Below are 20,234 nucleotides of genomic sequence, written 5' to 3' on the forward strand. Positions count from 1 at the left end.
GCTTCTACCCTATTCACTCTATCACTTCAAACTGTAGATAAAGGGATCAAAATACAGCATTCACATATGAATTTAGTAAGAAAAAAAATGGATTCCTAGTGTGTTCACTTTATTAACTGTTGAATTTATGTTAAATTTAACACTTTTAAAAAAATTAAGAAAAATATAATATTACTTTTATCTGCCTAGCCACCTTTTTTTCAGCTATTTTACTTTGTCAAATTTACTGACTGTATCATATCCTGAACTATATGTAAACATTTTGAGGTACCTTAAATTTTTTTTCTGTTTGTGAGGGTCCCACTGCAGACCTATTCCAAAACTGACTGGGATCTTTGAGTGCTACTAGTAAAGTGAACATCTAGGGTTGTGAGTACCTAACCATTAGTTTCATATTGATATGGGCCACCAAATATGCATGAATCTATTACCTGTGTGCATAATATGAAATGGTTTTAAAACTTACAATGAAGTTAAAATGTTTTGGGTTTTTTTTCCCTTCCACTTACCTGAAAACGAAAAAAAACCAAAATTACATGTACCTTGATCTTATCTCCAGCAGAGGTCAGAACAACATAAGATACTTCCCATCATCCATGTGAGCAACTGCCTTAAGAAAGAATAAATCCTTTCTATTTGATCCTGTAAAAGTTTAGAGAACCAAGGCTGCTAGTAGAGTTTCAAATCAACTGGGAATTCATGGAAATGCCAGAAGTCTGCTCATGTGATATTTTGATTGATACGAATGATGCAGGTTTTGCTGTTCTGTGGCTATCTAAAAGAAAAAAGAAATTTATTAGCCCATCTGAAATAGTGCATGGAAAAGTTCAGGGAAAAAAACCCTTTCCAATATTAGTGGCTTTTTTCAGAGAAAATAAATGATAGTATAACTGCTTGAGAATAAGTCTTTTGGTTTCGGCTTTTTAAAGCAGAATTGCTGAACCAGGTAGTCTGAATCATAGGTACTTCTCAGACTAAAATAGTCCACCTATCCTCTAATAATAATATGACAATATTAAATGCTTGTTAAAAAGCCAGTTTTAAACATTATTTATAAGTATACAGAAAAGGCAAACTGCAAACTCATCAAAGTGAGTTTTCATTTCAGAAACTTCTATTTGGTCAGGAAAAAAAAAAGCCCTCTGTCTTACATGTCTTGTTTAAAATAAATAAGTATAGATTTTCGTTTTCCTGGATAAATGTATAGATGTGTAGTAGTATACAGATAGAAAAGTTTTATCCAGAATAATTTGCGGAAAATCTTTGCGAAAAGATGTTCAGACAAACTATAAACTCTAGTTCCCTCTATAGAGGTGGCAAACAGCACTCGAAACAATCCATATTATGATGAATATGTAATGGCCTAAACACCACAATAGAGATCACATGCAGAGATATAATTAAAGAGAAATCCATGGCCCTTATAAGCTGTGAAAGAATAGAGCAGAAGTATTGTCCTTCCTCACATATACTGCCGATGTAGGTTGATGCAATACAGCTTCAAAAGCTGAGACATCTGTTTCAGAAGGATACAGGTACCTGTCTCTTCATTTTGCACATCATGGGCAAACAAGTTCAAGAATACTTCAGACTTTACCTTTCCATTCCCTAACAAAAAACAAGCATGAAGGTGCAGAAAGGAAGATATTTTCATCTCAATGTAAGGCAGAACAGCCAGGTTCCATGCAGAACAGTATTATATCCAACCACCACTTTGTATCTCAGCTAGCTACAACAAATAAATGTACATCTGAAAACAATACTTCCTCTAGACAACTTCTAGCAGTGCACCAGTAAAAAACAAAATGACCTAAACTTCAGCTACCACTATGCAATGAAGAGTAAGTTCTTTTTGTCTTCTGTAAGTCACAAGCAGACTAAAATAGCAGGGAAATTTTACAGCAAGAAACAAGGAAAATGAACTCCAGGAAAGTATGAATACAAAACCGGGCATCACTGTGGAATCACAGAATCACAAAATGGGTAAGGCTGGAAGCCACTACAGTGAGTCATCTGGTCCAACCTCCCTACTCAAGCAGGGTGCCCTAGAACACATTGCACAGGATTATGTCCAGATGGTTCTTGAATGTCTCCAGTGAAGGAGACTCCACAACCTCTCTGGGCAGCCTGTTCCAAGCATGGAACTCATAGTCATGTGGAACTTCCTGTGCATCAGTTTCTGCCCTCTGCCTCTTGTCCAATCCTTGGCATCATCGAGAAGAGCCTGGCTCCATCCTCTTGACATCTTCCCTTCATATACCTGTATACATTGATGTGGTCCCCTTTCAGTCATCTCTTCTCAAGGCTGAACAGGCCCAACTCCCTCAGCCTTTTCATAAAAGAGAGTATTCTAGTCCCTTAATCATCTTTACTGCCCTTTGCTAGATGAGCTCCAGGAGCTCCATGTCTGCCTTGTACTGGGGAAACCAGAACTGGATGCAGCACTCCAGATGCAGCCTTACCAGGGCTGAGTAAAGGGTCAAGATCACCTCATTTAGCCTGCTGGCAATGCTCTTCCTAGTACACCCAGGGATACCACTGGCCTTCTTGGCCACAAGGACACACTGCTGGCACATGGACAGTTTACTGTCCCCCAGGACCCCCAGGTCGTTCTCCACAGAGCTTCTTTCCAGCAGGTCAGCCCCCAGGCTATGCTATTGGCTGGGCTTATTCATCCCCAGGTGCAGGGCTCCACAAATTGTTGTATTTTTGAAGGTTCCTCTCTGCCCATCTCTCCTGCCTGTTGAGATTCTTCTGAAGGGCTGCAACAGCCCCCTGGAATATCAGCCACTCTAGAAATTAGTAATTTTGATACAGAACTACCTTCTCCAGCTCTTTGTATGACATGCAGGAACTCCTAATGAACTGTGTGTCTGTACTTTTCATGTTTTCCGGCTGCAATAGTACCATAATACCACATAAAAATCTGCATCAAGCTGCCTCACCCACTCTTCTCGCAGGCAGCTGCTTGTGTGCTAGAGAGGTAGGCACAGAAGGAGGCAGTGAAACCACTGTAATCTTGACTCAGACAGGCATGTTTGGTGAAAAGGCTGCATAGGACTCTTTCTACCTGTATGTATAGTCTGTCAAAGTGTTTAATTTTCATGATCTCCCTTTATGAATTAAAATTTTGCCATGTTATGTTCTCTTAAATTCACTCCATAATAGAATGAGTTACATAGGAGCTCATATTTGTGTGTCAGTTACACAGGGTTAGTACTTAAAGGTAGGTTTTTCTGTCAGCAAAGTATTTACTGAAAAAAAATAAGAATGAAATAAATGGGTAGTAAACGTGTAAAAAACACACCTCATAAAAAATTATTCATTTGCATAAGTAAAGTTTAAAAAGTGTCTTCCACTGTCCATAAAACCATATATTTAAGTAGTCCAATTTCTAGCAGTAAATAAGTCAGTGGAGGTTAGCTACAAATCTTGTGTATTCACAGAGGCAGGGGAAAAATTAAAGATAAAATTTTGAAGGTTTTAAAAGGGCTCTCTTAGTGGTGGCTACTACACCACATACAGAAAAGGAAACAGTGTAGATGATTCCTGAGATTCTGTCTTGTATCAGTGAATAGTGTAATGGGGACATTTTTCTTTTTGTTGAAGATAATTTGGTCTAGAAAGAAACATAATGAAACATAACCTTTCTGTCATCAAATCAGCAAAATACAAGGTGTGAAACAAAATATCAGACTGCAAGGTATCTTTAGCTGTATAGAGGGGACTGTTTCTTTAATACCATGGTTAATTTACATGTAAATAGCTCCACAACTGTATTTCTCAATTATATTGAAATTATTATTATTATTATTATGACATTCAGCATGGACAACTAACTTCGTATTGAACACCTCCTTAAGTGTTAACAGAGAGATAGTAATGGAGCACGGGAGAGTATGTACATCAAGAAAAGAAGGTTGAAGCAGTAGAAACCTTAATGTTTTCCTATTGTAGATTAGATGTCATAAGGAGATACTAACAAAGCTATGTTTTGGGGTTTTTTTCTGACATGGAACTGGTGCATGTGAACTGGGAATGCTTCTCTCTTCTACCTCCTTACTGCTCTATCAGCTGTCATTGCTCCCTCACAGAGGCTTATGTTTTTTAAAGATTGCTATTAATAGAGTGGATAATAAGGGCCAAAGATTCTTTATGTAAGAGTCAGCTCTCTAACAGACACAGTTCTCAGAAATATATGATGTGTCCATAGTAAGTGGGTGTTCATATGTCTATGCATGGGACTTATTTAAACTCCAAATACAATGTTCACATGACACTTTTCTTTCATCACACTCCTACAAAGTCTTTCTTGGTTCTTGAATATAGGTAATTGTGGACAGTGTTGCTTGATTCACTTATTTACCTGTCAGACATTTTTCTCTTCCAGGGGCAATACACCTCCAATGTTGCTCTAATTTTGCAAGTCTCATTCTTGCTGTCACCACAGTGTGCTCCTCGGTCCCAAGCATAGTCACTACATGTAATAGGGAGTTCAGAATCAATGTAGAATCCATATTGCTGGAGTTACCAACGTGCTAGGAGCCCGTAGGTAGGGCCTCGACAGTTTGTACCATTTGTCAAAGTTTGATGATCAACGATCATTGTTTCATTTGCAGCAACAGGATTTGTGCTATATGGATCATGCTATATTACCAAAGCTTTTTAATAGTACATGAAGAGGGACTCATAAGGTACATGAAAAAGTAAGGGATTTTCTGTGCTGACAGTGAAAGGATCATGGCCAGTGATCCTGCAGGATCATGCAGTGCTTTGTTTAACAACTTGAATGATTGTCAGGGTTTATCATATTATTCTTTATGCACAGAAACATCTTGGATTGGTCATATTGATAATTTGTAATTGTCAAGTTATTATTTAGTCATAATATTATATTCCACATGGAACTATAAGCAGTATGAGAATATAAACTAAAACAATGTAACAAACCCTCTCATTGCTGCAGTCTATTCTAACTTTCTTCCTTCTAAAAGATCCTCTGTAATAATAATTTTTCTTGGTACAGTTGATACTTCTATTCTGTTTCCATTGAGGACAACTATATGGTATTTTGGTTAATACTTCTGCCAAATCTCACTGCATTGCCTCCTAGTAATGTGTAAAAGCAACTATGGTCTTCCTCTTGCATGGACAATTTGTTATACTGTGTATGTATCCTCTCTGTTGCTGCACTTTGAGGATTGCTTCACAAGGTGAATTTTCAGCAGTTAAATCACCCAATACCCAGTTCTTTTTATAAGTTCATTATGCCTGTCCAATTTTTCATGTAACATTTTATTGACTGAGTCAGTTGTGCTTCGAGATCTTTTACTTTTGTTTCCAGAGCACTATGTTCATCAAGGCCCTGTTTTTCCGTCAGCATAATAAGGGTTATAATTCATTCCTTAAGACCTTCTACTAGGTTCACAGGAAACTATTATTTCCAAATTTTCAAAGAGTCTTTTTTTGCTGCTTTAGTTTAAAGTGGACTTTTCCTAATAAGGAGTTATTTAAATCTCACTTGGAAGACAATATTAACACCAAGAGAACTGGAGCATGACTTGAATGAAAAGACGGAGAACAGAAGGATCAGGAATTCAAAAACAATATGATTGCAAACATGATAAAGGGGTTGGAGAAGCACAGTTCGTCTATTAAAGTCCATGTTAAATCTTACAAAATTATAATGAGATCTTACAGTGAGATCTATCAGAATCTCAAGGTGATCCCTAGCTTTGCTCTCCTTCCTCATCAGACTCCTTGTACTTCTGTTACTGTTTCTGTTAGTGTTTCTGTTACTGCTCCCTTCCTTTCTCCCTTTTTTTTTTCACTTATCTTTTGTGTCCCAGATGGAATAGCCTACCCTGCTTCCCCACAATACTTTTGGCTGCCAAGTTCTCACATCTTTTCAAATACCTCCCTAAAACCCTACTTCATCAGGGAATTTTCACTCTTTATCCAAACCAGATGCCTTTCTTGCTCTGAATATTTTCTCCATATATTCTCTCATCTGTCTTAAGACCTGGATATCTAGTAGTCAAGGATTATCAGTAATTTTCTTTCTTGAGACAGAATGAGAATTCCTTACAACTTCACTATTTTGACTGAAATAGCCTAAGGGTCTCTCTATCCCTCTGTTGCTATTCAAAAGCTTCCCTTCTTTTTTAAAAAAATATTGTGTTAGGGGCAGGGGAAGGGCAGGGATCACCTCACTGATGGCAAAACAATGACTTTAAGGACTCCAAGTTTCTAGGACTTGGTTTTCTATATAGTATAACACTCCTTGAAACAGAATTTTCCAGTAAGACTGCAATATCTTCTCCTTCATCCTACTTTCATGAAAATTAAAGGTGTGCCTTCAATAGTGTTAAAGGGATTTTCACTAAAAAAAAAATAGTCCCACTGAAATCTGTGGAGATTTTCCTCTACATTGTTTACCTAGACGACCACTACCTTCAAGAACTACATGAAAAAATATAATTGTTTCAGTCCAAACATAGTAACTGCTGCTGCTGTTAGTATTCCATTTTCAGGGGCTTTGAAAGGCCATGCAACAAGTTCATTTCTCTTGTTAAAATTCTTTCTTGGTGAAATACTGACTACAACTTTACTAACACTTTAAGCAATATTCATAAAAAGATCAACTAATACTCTTGTGTTTAATCCCAGTAAATTTCAATGGTACTGCTTTGGCATGTAGCTGGGGTAACATGATAGCGATTCAAGCCCAGAAAGAAAGGGCCTCCTTGATTACCTGTGTAATATTTGCAGAGTTTAATTCTTCATTTATTACTGTCCAGATCACAAGTCACCATACTCATGTGCAGATGTAAGAAAGACATATAGCAGATATTTCACCATCAACTGGAGACTTTAATACTATGAACATAATTACAAAGACGCTTAATTTTGAAAGGACAATTCTTGTGCTCACAGAGACATTGTGTTATTACTAATAGTGTGTGCATTGTGGAGAGAAATCCCCTCCTGACCTCGCTTCTGAGTCAATAAACTGGCAGTTGAGGAACAAATGGGACTATATTCTGATTTTTTTTTCTGGTTTGGTCACTGTCATGTGCTGTGAACTAGTGTGCTCTTGTAAGGGATGCCAAAGGGTATATCTCTTTACACTGGCATCTCTTGTGAACAACTTCAGTGTGTCATCAGATTGATCCAAAGCTCAAGGCATTTGAAAAAATGGGAACTTAAAAGTGCCTACTAGATGTTACATTTTGATCATTCTGAAACATTAAAATTGACAAAATAAGACCATTGAAAGCTTTCTTTTACCTGTCAAGACTGTCAAAGAGGAACTGAACCGTATATTTACAATGTTACTGAAAACAATATTAAAATAGTTTAGACATTCTAAACAGAATGTATATATGCATGCAAAGGTCGAGTTGGTCCTTCTCCTGTACTCCTTTATTATGCTGGGTTTTCCCTTTTTTTGCGTTATATTTCAGTCATTCTTTGCTTGGGCTTGCAGTTGCAGGCAGCATAAGTAGGGCAGGATTTGCAGTCATGTGCTGCCAAAGGATGCCAGGAAAACAAGAGAACCAACCACCCACATAGCACACATTCAGAGGGGAGTGGCTTCAGACTAGCCCTAGTGTGCTTTTAAGAGATGACTGGATCATACCAGACACAGGCCAAGTGTGTCCCTTCTGGCTTAGTGTTCTGTGTGTTCATATTCTTCCAATTATAATACTGACAAAATATTAGGGACTTTAGTCTCCATATAGCAGATATAAGTCTGATGAGCTGAACACACCAGTGGTGCCTCTGTGCTACATAGTGCCAAATAGTAAACTATTGTTTATTAGTATTATTTATTAGTAAACTAGTGTAGTAGAAAAGTCTAATGAAAGGAGAAGTAGTAGGTTTTGCAGGTGAATTTTAATTTTTTTTTAACCTTATACACGTTACATTTGTGTAGCATCATGAACAAATTTAAGTCTAAGAAATACATCTGGACAAAGATACAGAGAAGTATCTATCTGCTAACTACTCATAAGTGCTTTTGTTAAGGCCACAAAAAACGGAAAATGCAAAGAGAGCTTGCCATCTAACATTTAGAAGACCACAAAAATTCAAACTGTACCTGTAAAGTATATCAAAAAAGGCAAATTTTCATAGCACTACACAGAGCCTCAACTGAACATAGGAATAGGTCTTTCTGAACATGAATTTTTAAAATTAGTTAGTTATGTACCAGACATTAAAGATTCCTTATCACAATTAATCAAATTAAACTTTTCTATGTTATTCCTTATATTGTTAATGCAAGCAAGTACCTCATATAATTAGAAAGCAAAAAGGTTAATGAATCATTTGGACAATAAAACATTTAAGAACTCAGATGGTCTTTTCAGATTCATTTGAAGCTGTTAGATTCTGCACCTCAAGAAGCATTACGAGTTCTTTTGTGGGATTTTGATTGTGACAGTCTTAACTTCTGTGTATTCATGGAGTCCATATTCTCCCCTAGATAAAAGAGAACCAAGAGCAATATTTATGCTAATGCTTTTTATATGAGTTTTATTCTGGATGGGATTTTCAGTGATGCTGTGCAATTGGCCATATATATATAACAAGTACACTGGACATATTTAGAAGACAGCCGTGCAGCTAGACTGTAGCTGAAAACCTTTTGAAAAGCTACAGCAACAGTTTCCTGAGAAAAGTGGCAGAGACAACAATTTTATCTGTGCAAAAGAATGGCATTTAATTTAGAGTATTTCTAAATTGGATTTATGTGCAGCAAATCAAGAACGTATTAGACCTTCACAAGCATGCTCAACAAGTTATTTGCAAAGGTCATAAAGGTCTTCTTCTAAAGTCAAGAATTTTCTCCAGCATTAAAGAATAGACACTTCATCTCAAGCAAATGGAGGACATAATTAATCCATGATGAAAACTCTCAGACAATGAAAAAAACTTTAATATTTCACATGTTTTAGCATGATTCACCTTTACATTTTCCATGATGAGTTGAAGCTTGTTTGTGTGCCTAGATATTTGACACCTGAACAGACAAACTAGACATAACTGATTGCTTTACAGAACATAGATTTGCTACAGTATAAAGTTCTGCCATTCTCACTGCCATGTTACTAGATAGGAATATAGGCAAAACAGAAGTCTCTGATCAGGACCCTTGTACTAGGGGAATATGTTTACTGATTCCCTTATTTTTTGAAGAGGCATTCTGTTAGTATGTGACATTCAGTAGTTTAATTCATAATGATATTATCATTCCAAGAATTATACAGGAAATTTAATTCTGGGGTTCAAGGAATTGGCTTGACACTGAGTTCCTAATTATTTCAGTACAGCTGTTTCACATATATTTCTGCCTCCCCTAAAATTGACTGGTGTATATTTAGAATTTTTTTTCCAAACAGGCATCTATCTGGTGATAATTCTATCCTTGTCCTTTAGCAGAAATATTTTTATTGGTCTGATAATTGTGACTTTGAACCAAAAAACTTAGTTAGCACAAAAGCTTAACTCCTTCCAAATGCACTGTTATAGAAAATATTTTTGATAGTCTCTTATTGTTTTTCTGTTATTTCCAGCGAATGAATTCAAAAAATATTTCTGCTAAAGAGTGTAATTCAGAATTGATTACGTCCAATTTTTTTGGCACCCACCAAATGCAAACCAGTATTTGATAATAATGGTCTAAATTATTGCATTTTTCCATTTTGCAGTTTTCTAAAGCTCTCAGCGTTGACTCGAGTCCATTTCCTTTGAAGCTAGCGGGAGCTTTGCCATAAGGAGCAGACTGGGTCCAGTGATGAGCAAGTATGAAAATACTAGTCTTTATCTCTTAAAAAAATACATAAAAAGAAGCTCTGAAGCACCTCACCTACATATATATTTTTTAATTACTTCTATCATTCATTAAAATTTTTATGCATTTGTCTTAATAAAAAGGAAAGCTTACAAGTATTGATTTTTAGTTATGGCTTTAAAAATAATTTTTTGTTCCTGTATATTTGGCATTTTTAACAAAGGACAAATAAAGGTAAGACAGAACATGATTCAAGTGGAAACTGGTCTAAAACTTAGAGGTTTGAAAAAATTTGATTAGATTATAATTTTTGTATAATACTCCACTTCTATTTTGGGAAAAAAACAAAGGTCCAAAGACTACAGAGGACTGTTTTCATCATAACTTTTGACCAAGCTGGCATGTACTGTAAAAACATTGCTGTCACAAGGCTTTAACTGCAAACTCTTGTTTAAATCTAGGATTTTGAAAAGTCTCTTCTTTTCCAAAACCTAGCATGTGAAGGGGATATCACAAACTACACACATATATATCTTCATGAAAATGACAGTTTCTCTGTACATGCAAAAACTGTAAACCAAAACCAAAATGGTCAGTTTTGCTTATCAGTAGATTGCAAGCTTCTAAAACCAGTAATTTTGAAAAAGGGTATATCTTAACAATTTTCTTATTTGTGGAGGAATTGTTTGGTTGATATTGCCTCTGACAACCTGAAGCCTCTAAATACTAGCCTAATGTGACAAAGTCTCAAACTGGACATCCTAGTTATGCATATTTAAAGTTGGGGTTTGGAATTTCATTTTGTAGTTCCTGTGAATCTACATTTTTAAAAGCATTTACTTACATTTCTCGTCCATTTCCTGACATCTTAAAACCTCCAAAAGGACACTGAGCAGACACTGCACTATAACAATTAACCCTGGAAGAACAAAAAAATTACTTTTGATAGTGCGAAGAAACTTTTTTCACTTCTGCAAAATCAATGTTTTTTCTGTCAACTGTAAGAAACCTATGGTGATAGTCACAAACTAGAACTAAGTAATATATTTGCAAAAATAAATTTAGTTTAAGGTTCAGAGAAATTAAGTATTAAAACCAACTACAGTTATAAGCAGGGTAATAATACTCATGAAGGGTCTTCAAGCAGAGTGACCATCATACCTTTCTCTGATAGCCTCAATAAAACTCCTAACTCGTACATCAGCTCTCAAACAAAACACTAGCCAAAGCTAAGTCTTCTGCAGGTCCACTTCTTATTGATAAACTCATGATAGCTTCAGTATAAGTTTAGGAAGTTTTGTTTGATTCTACTCAGTTAAGCCATGTTCTGTATTGTAGTTGAGAACAAGATACAATGAGTAAGAAAGGAACTTCACAGGGGAATTTGTAAGTATGAAGAATTTTGGCAGAATGTGCATCCTGCTTCCTGACTGAGAAACTCTTTTTGTCTTATAACCTTGTCAAATCAAATATTCTCTCTTTACATATTTTATAATCTCTTCTGCCAGTCTGCTGGTTTCAACAGAAGAGATTCTGTTCATAGTTAAGGATTCCTAGACCACCAATCATGTAAGAGCAAAACCCAAAGATTCTACCTCTGTTTGAAACTTTCTTCCATATAAAGAATAATAAGCCCTAAGTCAAAACTGTTAATTTATTTTTAGAAAGTATCTGTTTTTAGGTCACAGGACCTGGGCAGGAATTTTTGCTGGTTGCAAGTGCTTTCAGATAAAATGTAAATTGGGCACAGGTTTTGCATTCAAGTAAAACTGGTTGTTCTCCTTCTGATGCATTGAAATAATTGTAGGGAAAAGCAGGTCTTTGTCAGTGATAGTGTCTAGACTCAGTCTGCTATGCCTCCAAGCTTTCACTCTTGTATCTCTTATCCTTTTATTTTCCAGCTCTATGTAAGTTGCCTCTTCTTTTCCATTGCTGGGAATAGTTGGTCTTGTAGCAGTTCTCCCTCAGCTTGCGTTTCCTTCCTTTGTTCAATCACATTTTATCAATTTTTTCCATTAAAGATGTATGTTCTGCCCAGGCTAATGGCCACAGAACTTCAGATAACTAATTTCTTTACGCAATACCGAAAACGATCCCCAAAAATTATATATTCACAGAATCACAGAATATGCTGCGTTGGAAGGGACCCACAAGGATCATCAAGTCCAACTCCTGGCCCTGCACAGAACCATCCCCAAGAGTCACATTATGTGCCTGAAAGCATTGTCCAAATACTTCTTGAACTTTGGCAGTCTTGGTGTTACGACCACTTCCCCAGAAAGCCTATTCCAGTGCCCAACCACCCTCTGGATGAAGAACCTTTTTCTAATATGCAACCTAAATCTACTCTGACACAACTTCAGGCCATTCCCTCAGGTCTGTCACTGGTCACCACAGAGAAGAGTTCAGTGCCTGTCCCTCCTCTTCCCCTCATGAAGAAGTTGTGGACTGCAATAAGGTCTCCCCTCAGTCTCCTCTTCTCCAGGCTGCATAGATCAAGTGACCTCAGCCACTGCTCATACGACTTCCCCTCAAGGCCCTTCACCACCTTTGCTCCCTTCCTTTGCATGCTATTAATTTATTCCCAGATCCTGAACGTAAAGAAAGAGGGCACTCTCACTGTATTTTTTTGTTGTTTCCTTTCCTTTTTAGCAAGTCAATTTCCTTTTTTAGACTAAGTTTACAGGCCAATTGTGTGAAGACTTTCAAGACATAAGTATTTAATGGCACATTAAGTAGGGAAAGGTGAGGGGAGGAGATACAGAGGAGGATGGCAATGATCCACCTCTACAAAGATGACAAGGAATAAATATAAAAATATACTACCTAAAAAAGTGTGAAAATGTCCTACAATCAGTGCCATTGACACCTGCAGATCTAAAGGAAGAATTTAAAAAAGCATGACTTACCATACTGTTCCAGCCTGAAGAGCAGCTGCAAATGTCAATGCTTTATCAATGTCTTTGGTAAAAACTGCTGCTGCTAAACCATACGTAGTATTATTTGCTCTCTTGATTACTTCATCTATAGTTTTAAACTTCATGATTTGTTGAACAGGTCCAAATATCTGTATCAAACACATGTAAGCTTTTAAAGTGGACTAGAATAAGTTACTATTTTAAGTAATTTATATTTATTAAATTTACATCTATTAGGTGGTTTTGTTCCTGAATTCATTCAGCCAAGACTGTATATTTCATGAAAACTTTCTAAAAAATACTATAAATTCACATAAAGATTTTTGAAATATGATGTAAATCAAGATAGCCTATTATAAAATGATTAATAAGACAATAAATAAATAAATAATGAAAACAAATAACAAAGATTAAAAGACTCCCACCATAAAGGCAGCTAACATGGTGTCACACTCTGCTAGATATCTATACCGGTTACCAACAAATGGGTGTTTTCTTGGCAAACTCTAGTTTTAAAGACATGAGAAAGACATGCAATTTTTCTTCACCTAAATTTTCTATTAGACTTTTATCTCTGTAGGCAGCTGCACAATTGGGAATGTACTCCAAGTGGAACAACTAATTCTGCTTTCCATATGGGTGTTAGGTGAGAAAATAGTTCTTCAGGTTCCACTTTCCTGCTGCCATCACTCGGTGTTCTCAGCCAGAGGTGCCCATGCCCACCACAATATGCCAAGACTGTGTAGTGTGAGGGGACATTACTACATCCAATTACTTCTATTCCAACAGATTGTGAGCTTTCTACCTGACTGAGTTTTAATGTTAGTTTCTAACTAGTGTTGCAAGAGTTGATTTACATAGGTCAGAAAACCACTGAACATTCCCCTACTATTCAAACTGTGAACTTCAAAACTTGGATATTCTTTAAATTGTCTTGGCTGTCTGGGGTTTCATTTTTCCTTACACTTAAAATAATGTGAGAAGCAGTCGCTTTACTGCTGACCAAAGAGAAACTAAGACAGCAGCAAAAATCTGTGTGGTTTCTTACCTGACTCCTGGGTGGCAGAAACAATCCAAATTCTGTCTCATAGAGCTCTCTCCTGTTTTACAGCTTTCTCCTTGTCACAATTAACTCTAGCTGTTGTGGTGTTAATTTTAACTAGGGCTGTTGACTCGTGGTGGATGTACTAGGTATGCTCATCAGACTGCATCAGCAGTATTGTTGGCTTTGTAAAGCAACATTTAGGAGGATTTTGAAGGACCTTTTTTTATGAAGAAGTATAATGGACACCAATTGCAGCCCAGTTGCAACAGTTATTAATGAAGATGAATATAAAAAAACACAGAGAAGAGGTCATGACTGGACTTTGAGGCTGTGTTTACAAAGCTAGCTGACATAGCAGCTCTGCACTCCTAACTCTCTGCTGTTCCTTGCAGATTTTCACTGATGCCATGGCACTGTCACCTCAGTTGGGTCAGTAAAATATTCTTCAGTCATGTGTAGACACACTTGCAAACTGATCTAAGTTAAATAACTCCACAGAGGCAAAACTCTGATGTACAGTAATCGCCACCAACAGGCATGTGGAAGCACAAATCAACTAGTTTCTCATGTTGCAAAATAGCTGCCTGGTGCATGTTATGTCCAAACACTAAATTAAGTGGCTCCCTAGGCAGTGTAAATTGTTCACAAGCTGTGCCTCCACTGTTTGCTTCTCTGTTACTGGTCACTGTGATGCTGGTATGTGACACATAGATGGTATGGGCTGATGTAAATAATCCAAACCCCGCATTTATCTGCTTCCACCCTAAATAGGAGACTTCGTTGGCAGGCCAGTCTCATACTCCCTCACCACAACCAAGTTGATGAAATGGGGATCAAAAACCAACAAAGGCACTTTAAGCACCACCAAGATGGAACAACAGACTTATTGAGAGCATTTTATGTCATTGCTTGACCTTCTAAATGAGTGTTTTGTACAGACATTTAAATAGACAACCTTCAGTGAGAGAACAGATGGCTAAAAATTTATTTACCTCTTCTTTGGCGATGCGCATATCATCAGTAACATTAGAAAAAACTGTGGGTTGGATGAAGTAACCCTTGTCTCCCCATGGACCTCCCCCACATTCCAGTTTGGCTCCTTCTTTTTTCCCACTCTCGATTAGCTCCAGGATTTTTTTAAACTGCTCCTTGTCAATCTAAATGAAAAGATATTTCAGGGATGAAAACAGCACATGCTGATAACAGTTGGTCTTCTAACTCACTAACCTAAACTTAACAACGTTCCAGCTTTGTTCAATTACATGTGTTGAAGTGGAACAGGTAGAGAGCACTGCTAATATTCTTGTCACTAACTTCTCAAAAATTTGCAGGCTTTTCTCAAATAGAGCAATAATCAGAAATTTTGACATAGGAGAATGAGGTTTAGAGGGACAAAATTAATATGTCTTATACTTCTCAGTACTTTTGCCAACCAGAAATGGTTCATCAAAAAAAAAATTGCTGGGCTTGACTCTGAAAAAATAATGGAGGGCTTGATCTAGCCAGCAAAACCCTTCTGTCCTTCATCAGGTCTGGTACATTGGCCATACTGCTTTCCTAAAATATTAGAGGAAGTTAAAAAACAACTATTAAATATAATTTAAATTCAATGTTATTTTTTAATTAATTCTGATTTATTAGTGGAATAAAGACAAATACACTTGTCATTTGAGAAACATAGATGACAAATTGTTTACAATATGAAACCAATCTCTGTCCTTCCATTCACTCAGGCTTACCAACAAATTCAATATATGCCAAGTATATTGCAGTTTGGTTCTATAGTTTGGCAAAATGCATGGTCTTAGTCTGGAAAAAAAGTTTATGGTGACAGTACAACAAGTGCTTATATTTCTCTAACTCCTTCCAGTTTGCTGTGACAAAATGGATAAAAACAAATAGTGTAAATGAGGACTAGAAACAGATAACACATTGTTTTCTCTCCTGTAAGGTCCAAATCCACCAATCACCCTTCAGACCTGAAGGGAAGTTGTGCACAAGATAACATGTATGTCAAAAAAACCTTAATGATAAAGCTTGTTTGGTAAATGCCTCTAGCATTCTCTTTTTTTTTATTTTCTTTGCTCCATTTTCATGATTCTTTCCTTCATTATTTCAGACTTCAGTCCTTCAAGTACTAGCTCACGAAGATACTGAGATTACTTCCAGAGTGACTCTTGCACAGATTAGTCTTCTCTGTGATCATGCACATCAGTCAGCAGAGCAGAGTAGGTGTGTATCTTATTCTCTTATTTGTGCAATAAAAATGTTGAGTTTCAGTCTGAGCAAAAAGTTTTACTATGATCTTAGAACACAACAATATTTTCTAAGGTTCTGGGGAATTCTGGACTCATATTAGACTAAACAGCTATTTAAATAAAGCTGTGATAAAAGTTTATAGCTATAAGGATATGGGTTTATAAGGAGATGACTTTTAGTTCACTGCACTCTCTTTGTCATTTTACTTTCAAAGAAATGTTTGCCTTACTGGATGCTGAAGACATAAAATTTCTGCTACCCTGGTGGCCACATAAACATCTGGGAGAGAAAACAAGGTTTATATGATACAGCTCATGTTGTCAGTCCTTCCTTTGTTATTATCATAATTATTTTTCTTAATAATGCTTATATAGAATCTTTTGAATTCCAGTAGGGCTTTTGACTCTGCTTTGATGTCCAACGTGCACAGTGTTACTCAAACTTGCTGTCTAGGGCAGGTGCGGCCCCAGAGGACCTGTGAACTGGACAACATGTCTTTTTCTCTATGGCAAGACATCACTGTGAATAGGCCTGATACAGGCTATCGGTTTTTGTTTCTAGGAACAATCAGTCAAAGCACAAGCAATTTGAAGACACAGAGAGATATTTAACATAATTACCACAAAAGAAACTACACTCAAACCACAATTTTCCATTAAATGGGGTCATACCAGTTCTAAAAGCAGTAACTTTGCTAATCTGTAAAATCGTTAAGTTTCTGCTAAAGTTTACTAAGAAGAAAAATAAATCAATAATGGCAAATGATGAGAGTAGAGGAGAAAAAAAATCTTTGTATTCTTTAAAATATTTTCATTTTTGCTTTTTCACATTTAACCTTCCTTATTTTTTTAGTAGAGGTTTACTTACATTTCTCATTTAAATTGTTAGCATTAATTTCAAACTCAGTAAAGCCACAATAACCTGATAGAAGATCTCTGCTAATTTTATGTCAGTTGTACAACAGACACTTGGAATTTACTTGTTTGAACCTTCCTACCCTTGGACTTTTAAAATTTACTCAGATGAATCTATTATCTTGTATTAAAACATATTGCAGGAAAATAAAATAGTATCCTTCTTAAATATTTTTAAATTTCCCAAATCTTGTGTGGCTTGGAATGTGTTTTTTTCCAATTTACTTGGTGTCTTTTATTACATAAATTGGCATAACCTTTTAACAAAAGCAGGAAAAAATAATAAACTGTTGTATTTAAATAGTGTAATATTCTAAAACTGAGAACAGTATAATGAAGGTCTAGCACCTTGAAAAAGGGGAAAAGACACTAAAAGTCTTATTTCCTCAAGCTAGTCACTTACAGTGGCACTATTTGAATATGTAGTTAGCAAGCTCTAACATGACATGGGTGATTGTAATGCACTTTTACAGCTGATGCATTGGAGGTTTCTCAGAGCACTTACATTTTTTATAATTGTTCTCCTCACTAATAAAAGGAACTAGAAAAGAGAAGGAGACCTCACCCTTTGGCTTATGATAGTGTTGTAAACAACAATCTCTCCAGTTTCTTCCTCCTCGTCCTCTAGACTATCCACCAGAAAACCATACTTAGCCTTGAAAGTACTGCAACAATAGGTTTAGAAGCACATTAAATTGTGATGTTGTGACATAATTATGGTGGAAACATGTAACATTACTTACTTGAGGGCCTTGCTGTACACCAGGCAACAGAGGATTCCCAAGAGTATACTTCTTTGCCCTTTCAATGCTTCGGCGAACAAACTCATCATAAATAGGCTCCTCCACAAAAATCCTAGATCCTGCTATACAACACTGTCCCTGGTGATAGAACACACCAATATGTGCGAATTCCACCGCAGTGTCCACTGCAAAGAAATGCAGAGTTCATCAGATCATAAACACAAATTGTCACATCATAAATTCTTTACTAAGCTTTGTCACTGCATTTCATTTCCCTTTTTAGCACTTTTTATTTTTATGATCCTTTAAACCATGTACTTATGTCCAAACTACTCTTATCAAGAGCAGCATGGTACACCTAGTTAAACACACGTTAAGCTGTTCTATGTGAAATGTAGATCCAACGTTATTTGCCATGTCAGCAGCAGCAAGAGGAGTATTTAGCTAGAAATTTAATAAACTTGTATAAATCTACTTTTGGTTCTGCATTCATGTTGCATTAGCACGATCATTACATTAACGGTGGACAGGTTGTCAGAGATCCATACCTATTCAGGAGCCATCAGGTTTTGGTGTCAATCTAACTTAAAACTATGGCATGACCAGAAAACATTAAAAATTACTCAAACAATTAAAATTAAAAATTACTTGAAACAATTTACTGACAGAGAAAAGAAGAAGAGAATTAAATTTGCAATAGTAGTAGTTTATATAATAAAATTGCTACTAACAGTCTGCATCCGCAAATATAATGTTAGGACTTTTTCCTCCAAGTTCCAAGGTAACTCTCTTCAGATTGCTCTTTCCGGCTGCCTCTTTAATCAGTTTGCCAACCTAGAAGGTAGGGAGAGGACAGCTTCATCTCAAAAAGGTTATAATGACCTCAAAAACATCTCTGACTTCCTCAGAAGTGAAAATCCATCCACAGTTATCTACTATCCCAGTAACAAAATGAAAAATAAATTAAAAAAATTGAAGAGTCAGGGTGAGGGTGACTTGTAGCCTATGAATCAGAACTGTTTTCTAGAATGGTTTCTCCCTGTATACATTCATATTGTTGCCTAAAGATCAAGGAGAAAAAACTCACAAGGCAAATTTAGTATAGATAAGATATCGAGCAGGTCTTTAATGAAGGCATTCTGGTGCAAGGAGTACAAAAGTGCTCACACCCATGTCCAAGGGTTCCACAATTTATGGTCTGATCCAAGAACTATCTGCCCCCAGATCCTCCCCAAACCTGCCCCCCTGGCATGCCTCCCCAGAAACTGAGTTAGAGAGACATCCTAAGACCCCTTTCTTCCTCATCTTCCTCTTCTTCACAGCACATACTGTCTTTGGAGCTTCTCCGAGGTGCAGGGTTGAAGGTTGCTTTGACTATGATGCTATCTTGTTGTTCAGGCCTGGGGTGCATATGCGCTTAAACAGAATGTGTTTACTATAGTCGTGCCTTGAAAGGAGCCTAAACAAGCCTAAAAAATTTAGAAAATTCTGTATGAAATAGGGGAATAGGGTTTGGTGAGTGTTAACTACTATTCTAAAGGGCAACAGACTACATAGCTACATTAAAATCTACAAAAAGCTAAAAATCCTAAAAATCCTGAGGCATCAATGTTAACTGCTTTTTGGGTTACCACCACTATACTGGCATGTATCTGTAACCTAAAGTAGGCACTGATTTCTGCTCCGCCTGTTGCTCCCATTAGGTTGAAATTTCTCTGTTTTATACATGGAAAAGCCCTCTGATGCACAAAGATGTATGAAAGAATCTACATTGCCTGTATGGACACTTCCCTGTTCCAATTTCTCTCTTAAAAGAAAGAAGAGGAGGAAATGGATACTGTGAGGTAGAACCCCTATGCCGCTTCTTTCTACTGGTGACATAATTTAAGGAACTACTTACTATGAGTAGCCCTGGAAAAACTGAAGGAAAAACATGCCTGTAGCTCTTGTGGCTTTGGTCTCTGACTGCCTGTGTATAGCAGACACCAGATAAACTTCCTCCCTCTGTCAACCTTCCTGCCATCATTTCTCCTTGCTAAATTGCACTGCCAGTAGAGGACTGTCACCAAAATCTATAAATACACCCTTGGGTCCATATGCCTTTGGAGGGTCATGGGGCACTGGGAATTGTAATTGTTACTGTCTATTGGGAACATCTGTGGGATGTTTCTTGTATGTCTGGGATTTGGGTTGTTTTCTTTTCTCATTATTTCAGAACTAAAGGTTTCTAAGAGTAAACATAACTCTTGCACTCAATGTGTACTGATCCCTGACAAAAGGGAATGATATTTATCTTTGGAGTCTATATCCAAGAAGCTAAGAGGCCAGATGGCAGCTTTTCCATTTAGCATGCAAGCAGACAGACAATATAATGAACTGTATTAAGAGTACAGCTATATAATGCCTGTAATGAGAAGTCTTCAATTATATCACTCACAGTTCTTCAGGGTGAAGATTAGGGAAAATTAACAGTGACCTTTCTTTTAATTATTAAACTAATATATATCCAAATACTCTTCTAAGACCACCCAGATGATACTAAGTATCATTGAAATA

The 20,234-nt window shown here is 36.7% G+C and overlaps 1 protein-coding gene across 1 annotated transcript in view; it reads right to left on the reverse strand.

Annotated features, from left to right (window-relative positions):
- Positions 1-7,880: 7,880 nt before the first annotated feature.
- Positions 7,881-20,234, reverse strand: part of ALDH1A1 (aldehyde dehydrogenase 1 family member A1) — a 33,100-nt gene continuing 20,746 nt past the window's right edge. Inside the window, exons 9-14 of the mRNA XM_027662894.1 lie at positions 18,410-18,512; positions 17,679-17,863; positions 14,755-14,919; positions 12,709-12,866; positions 10,644-10,718; positions 7,881-8,487 (exon numbers count right to left, since the gene is read on the reverse strand). Of these exons, the coding sequence (XP_027518695.1) occupies positions 8,415-8,487; positions 10,644-10,718; positions 12,709-12,866; positions 14,755-14,919; positions 17,679-17,863; positions 18,410-18,512 (759 nt within the window). The 3' untranslated portion in view covers positions 7,881-8,414. The remainder of the gene's footprint in view (positions 8,488-10,643; positions 10,719-12,708; positions 12,867-14,754; positions 14,920-17,678; positions 17,864-18,409; positions 18,513-20,234) is intronic.

This window comes from Corapipo altera, unplaced genomic scaffold (genome assembly GCF_003945725.1).
Source record: "Corapipo altera isolate COAL_440 unplaced genomic scaffold, ASM394572v1 61167, whole genome shotgun sequence".
In the NCBI taxonomy this organism is placed as follows: domain Eukaryota; kingdom Metazoa; phylum Chordata; class Aves; order Passeriformes; family Pipridae; genus Corapipo; species Corapipo altera.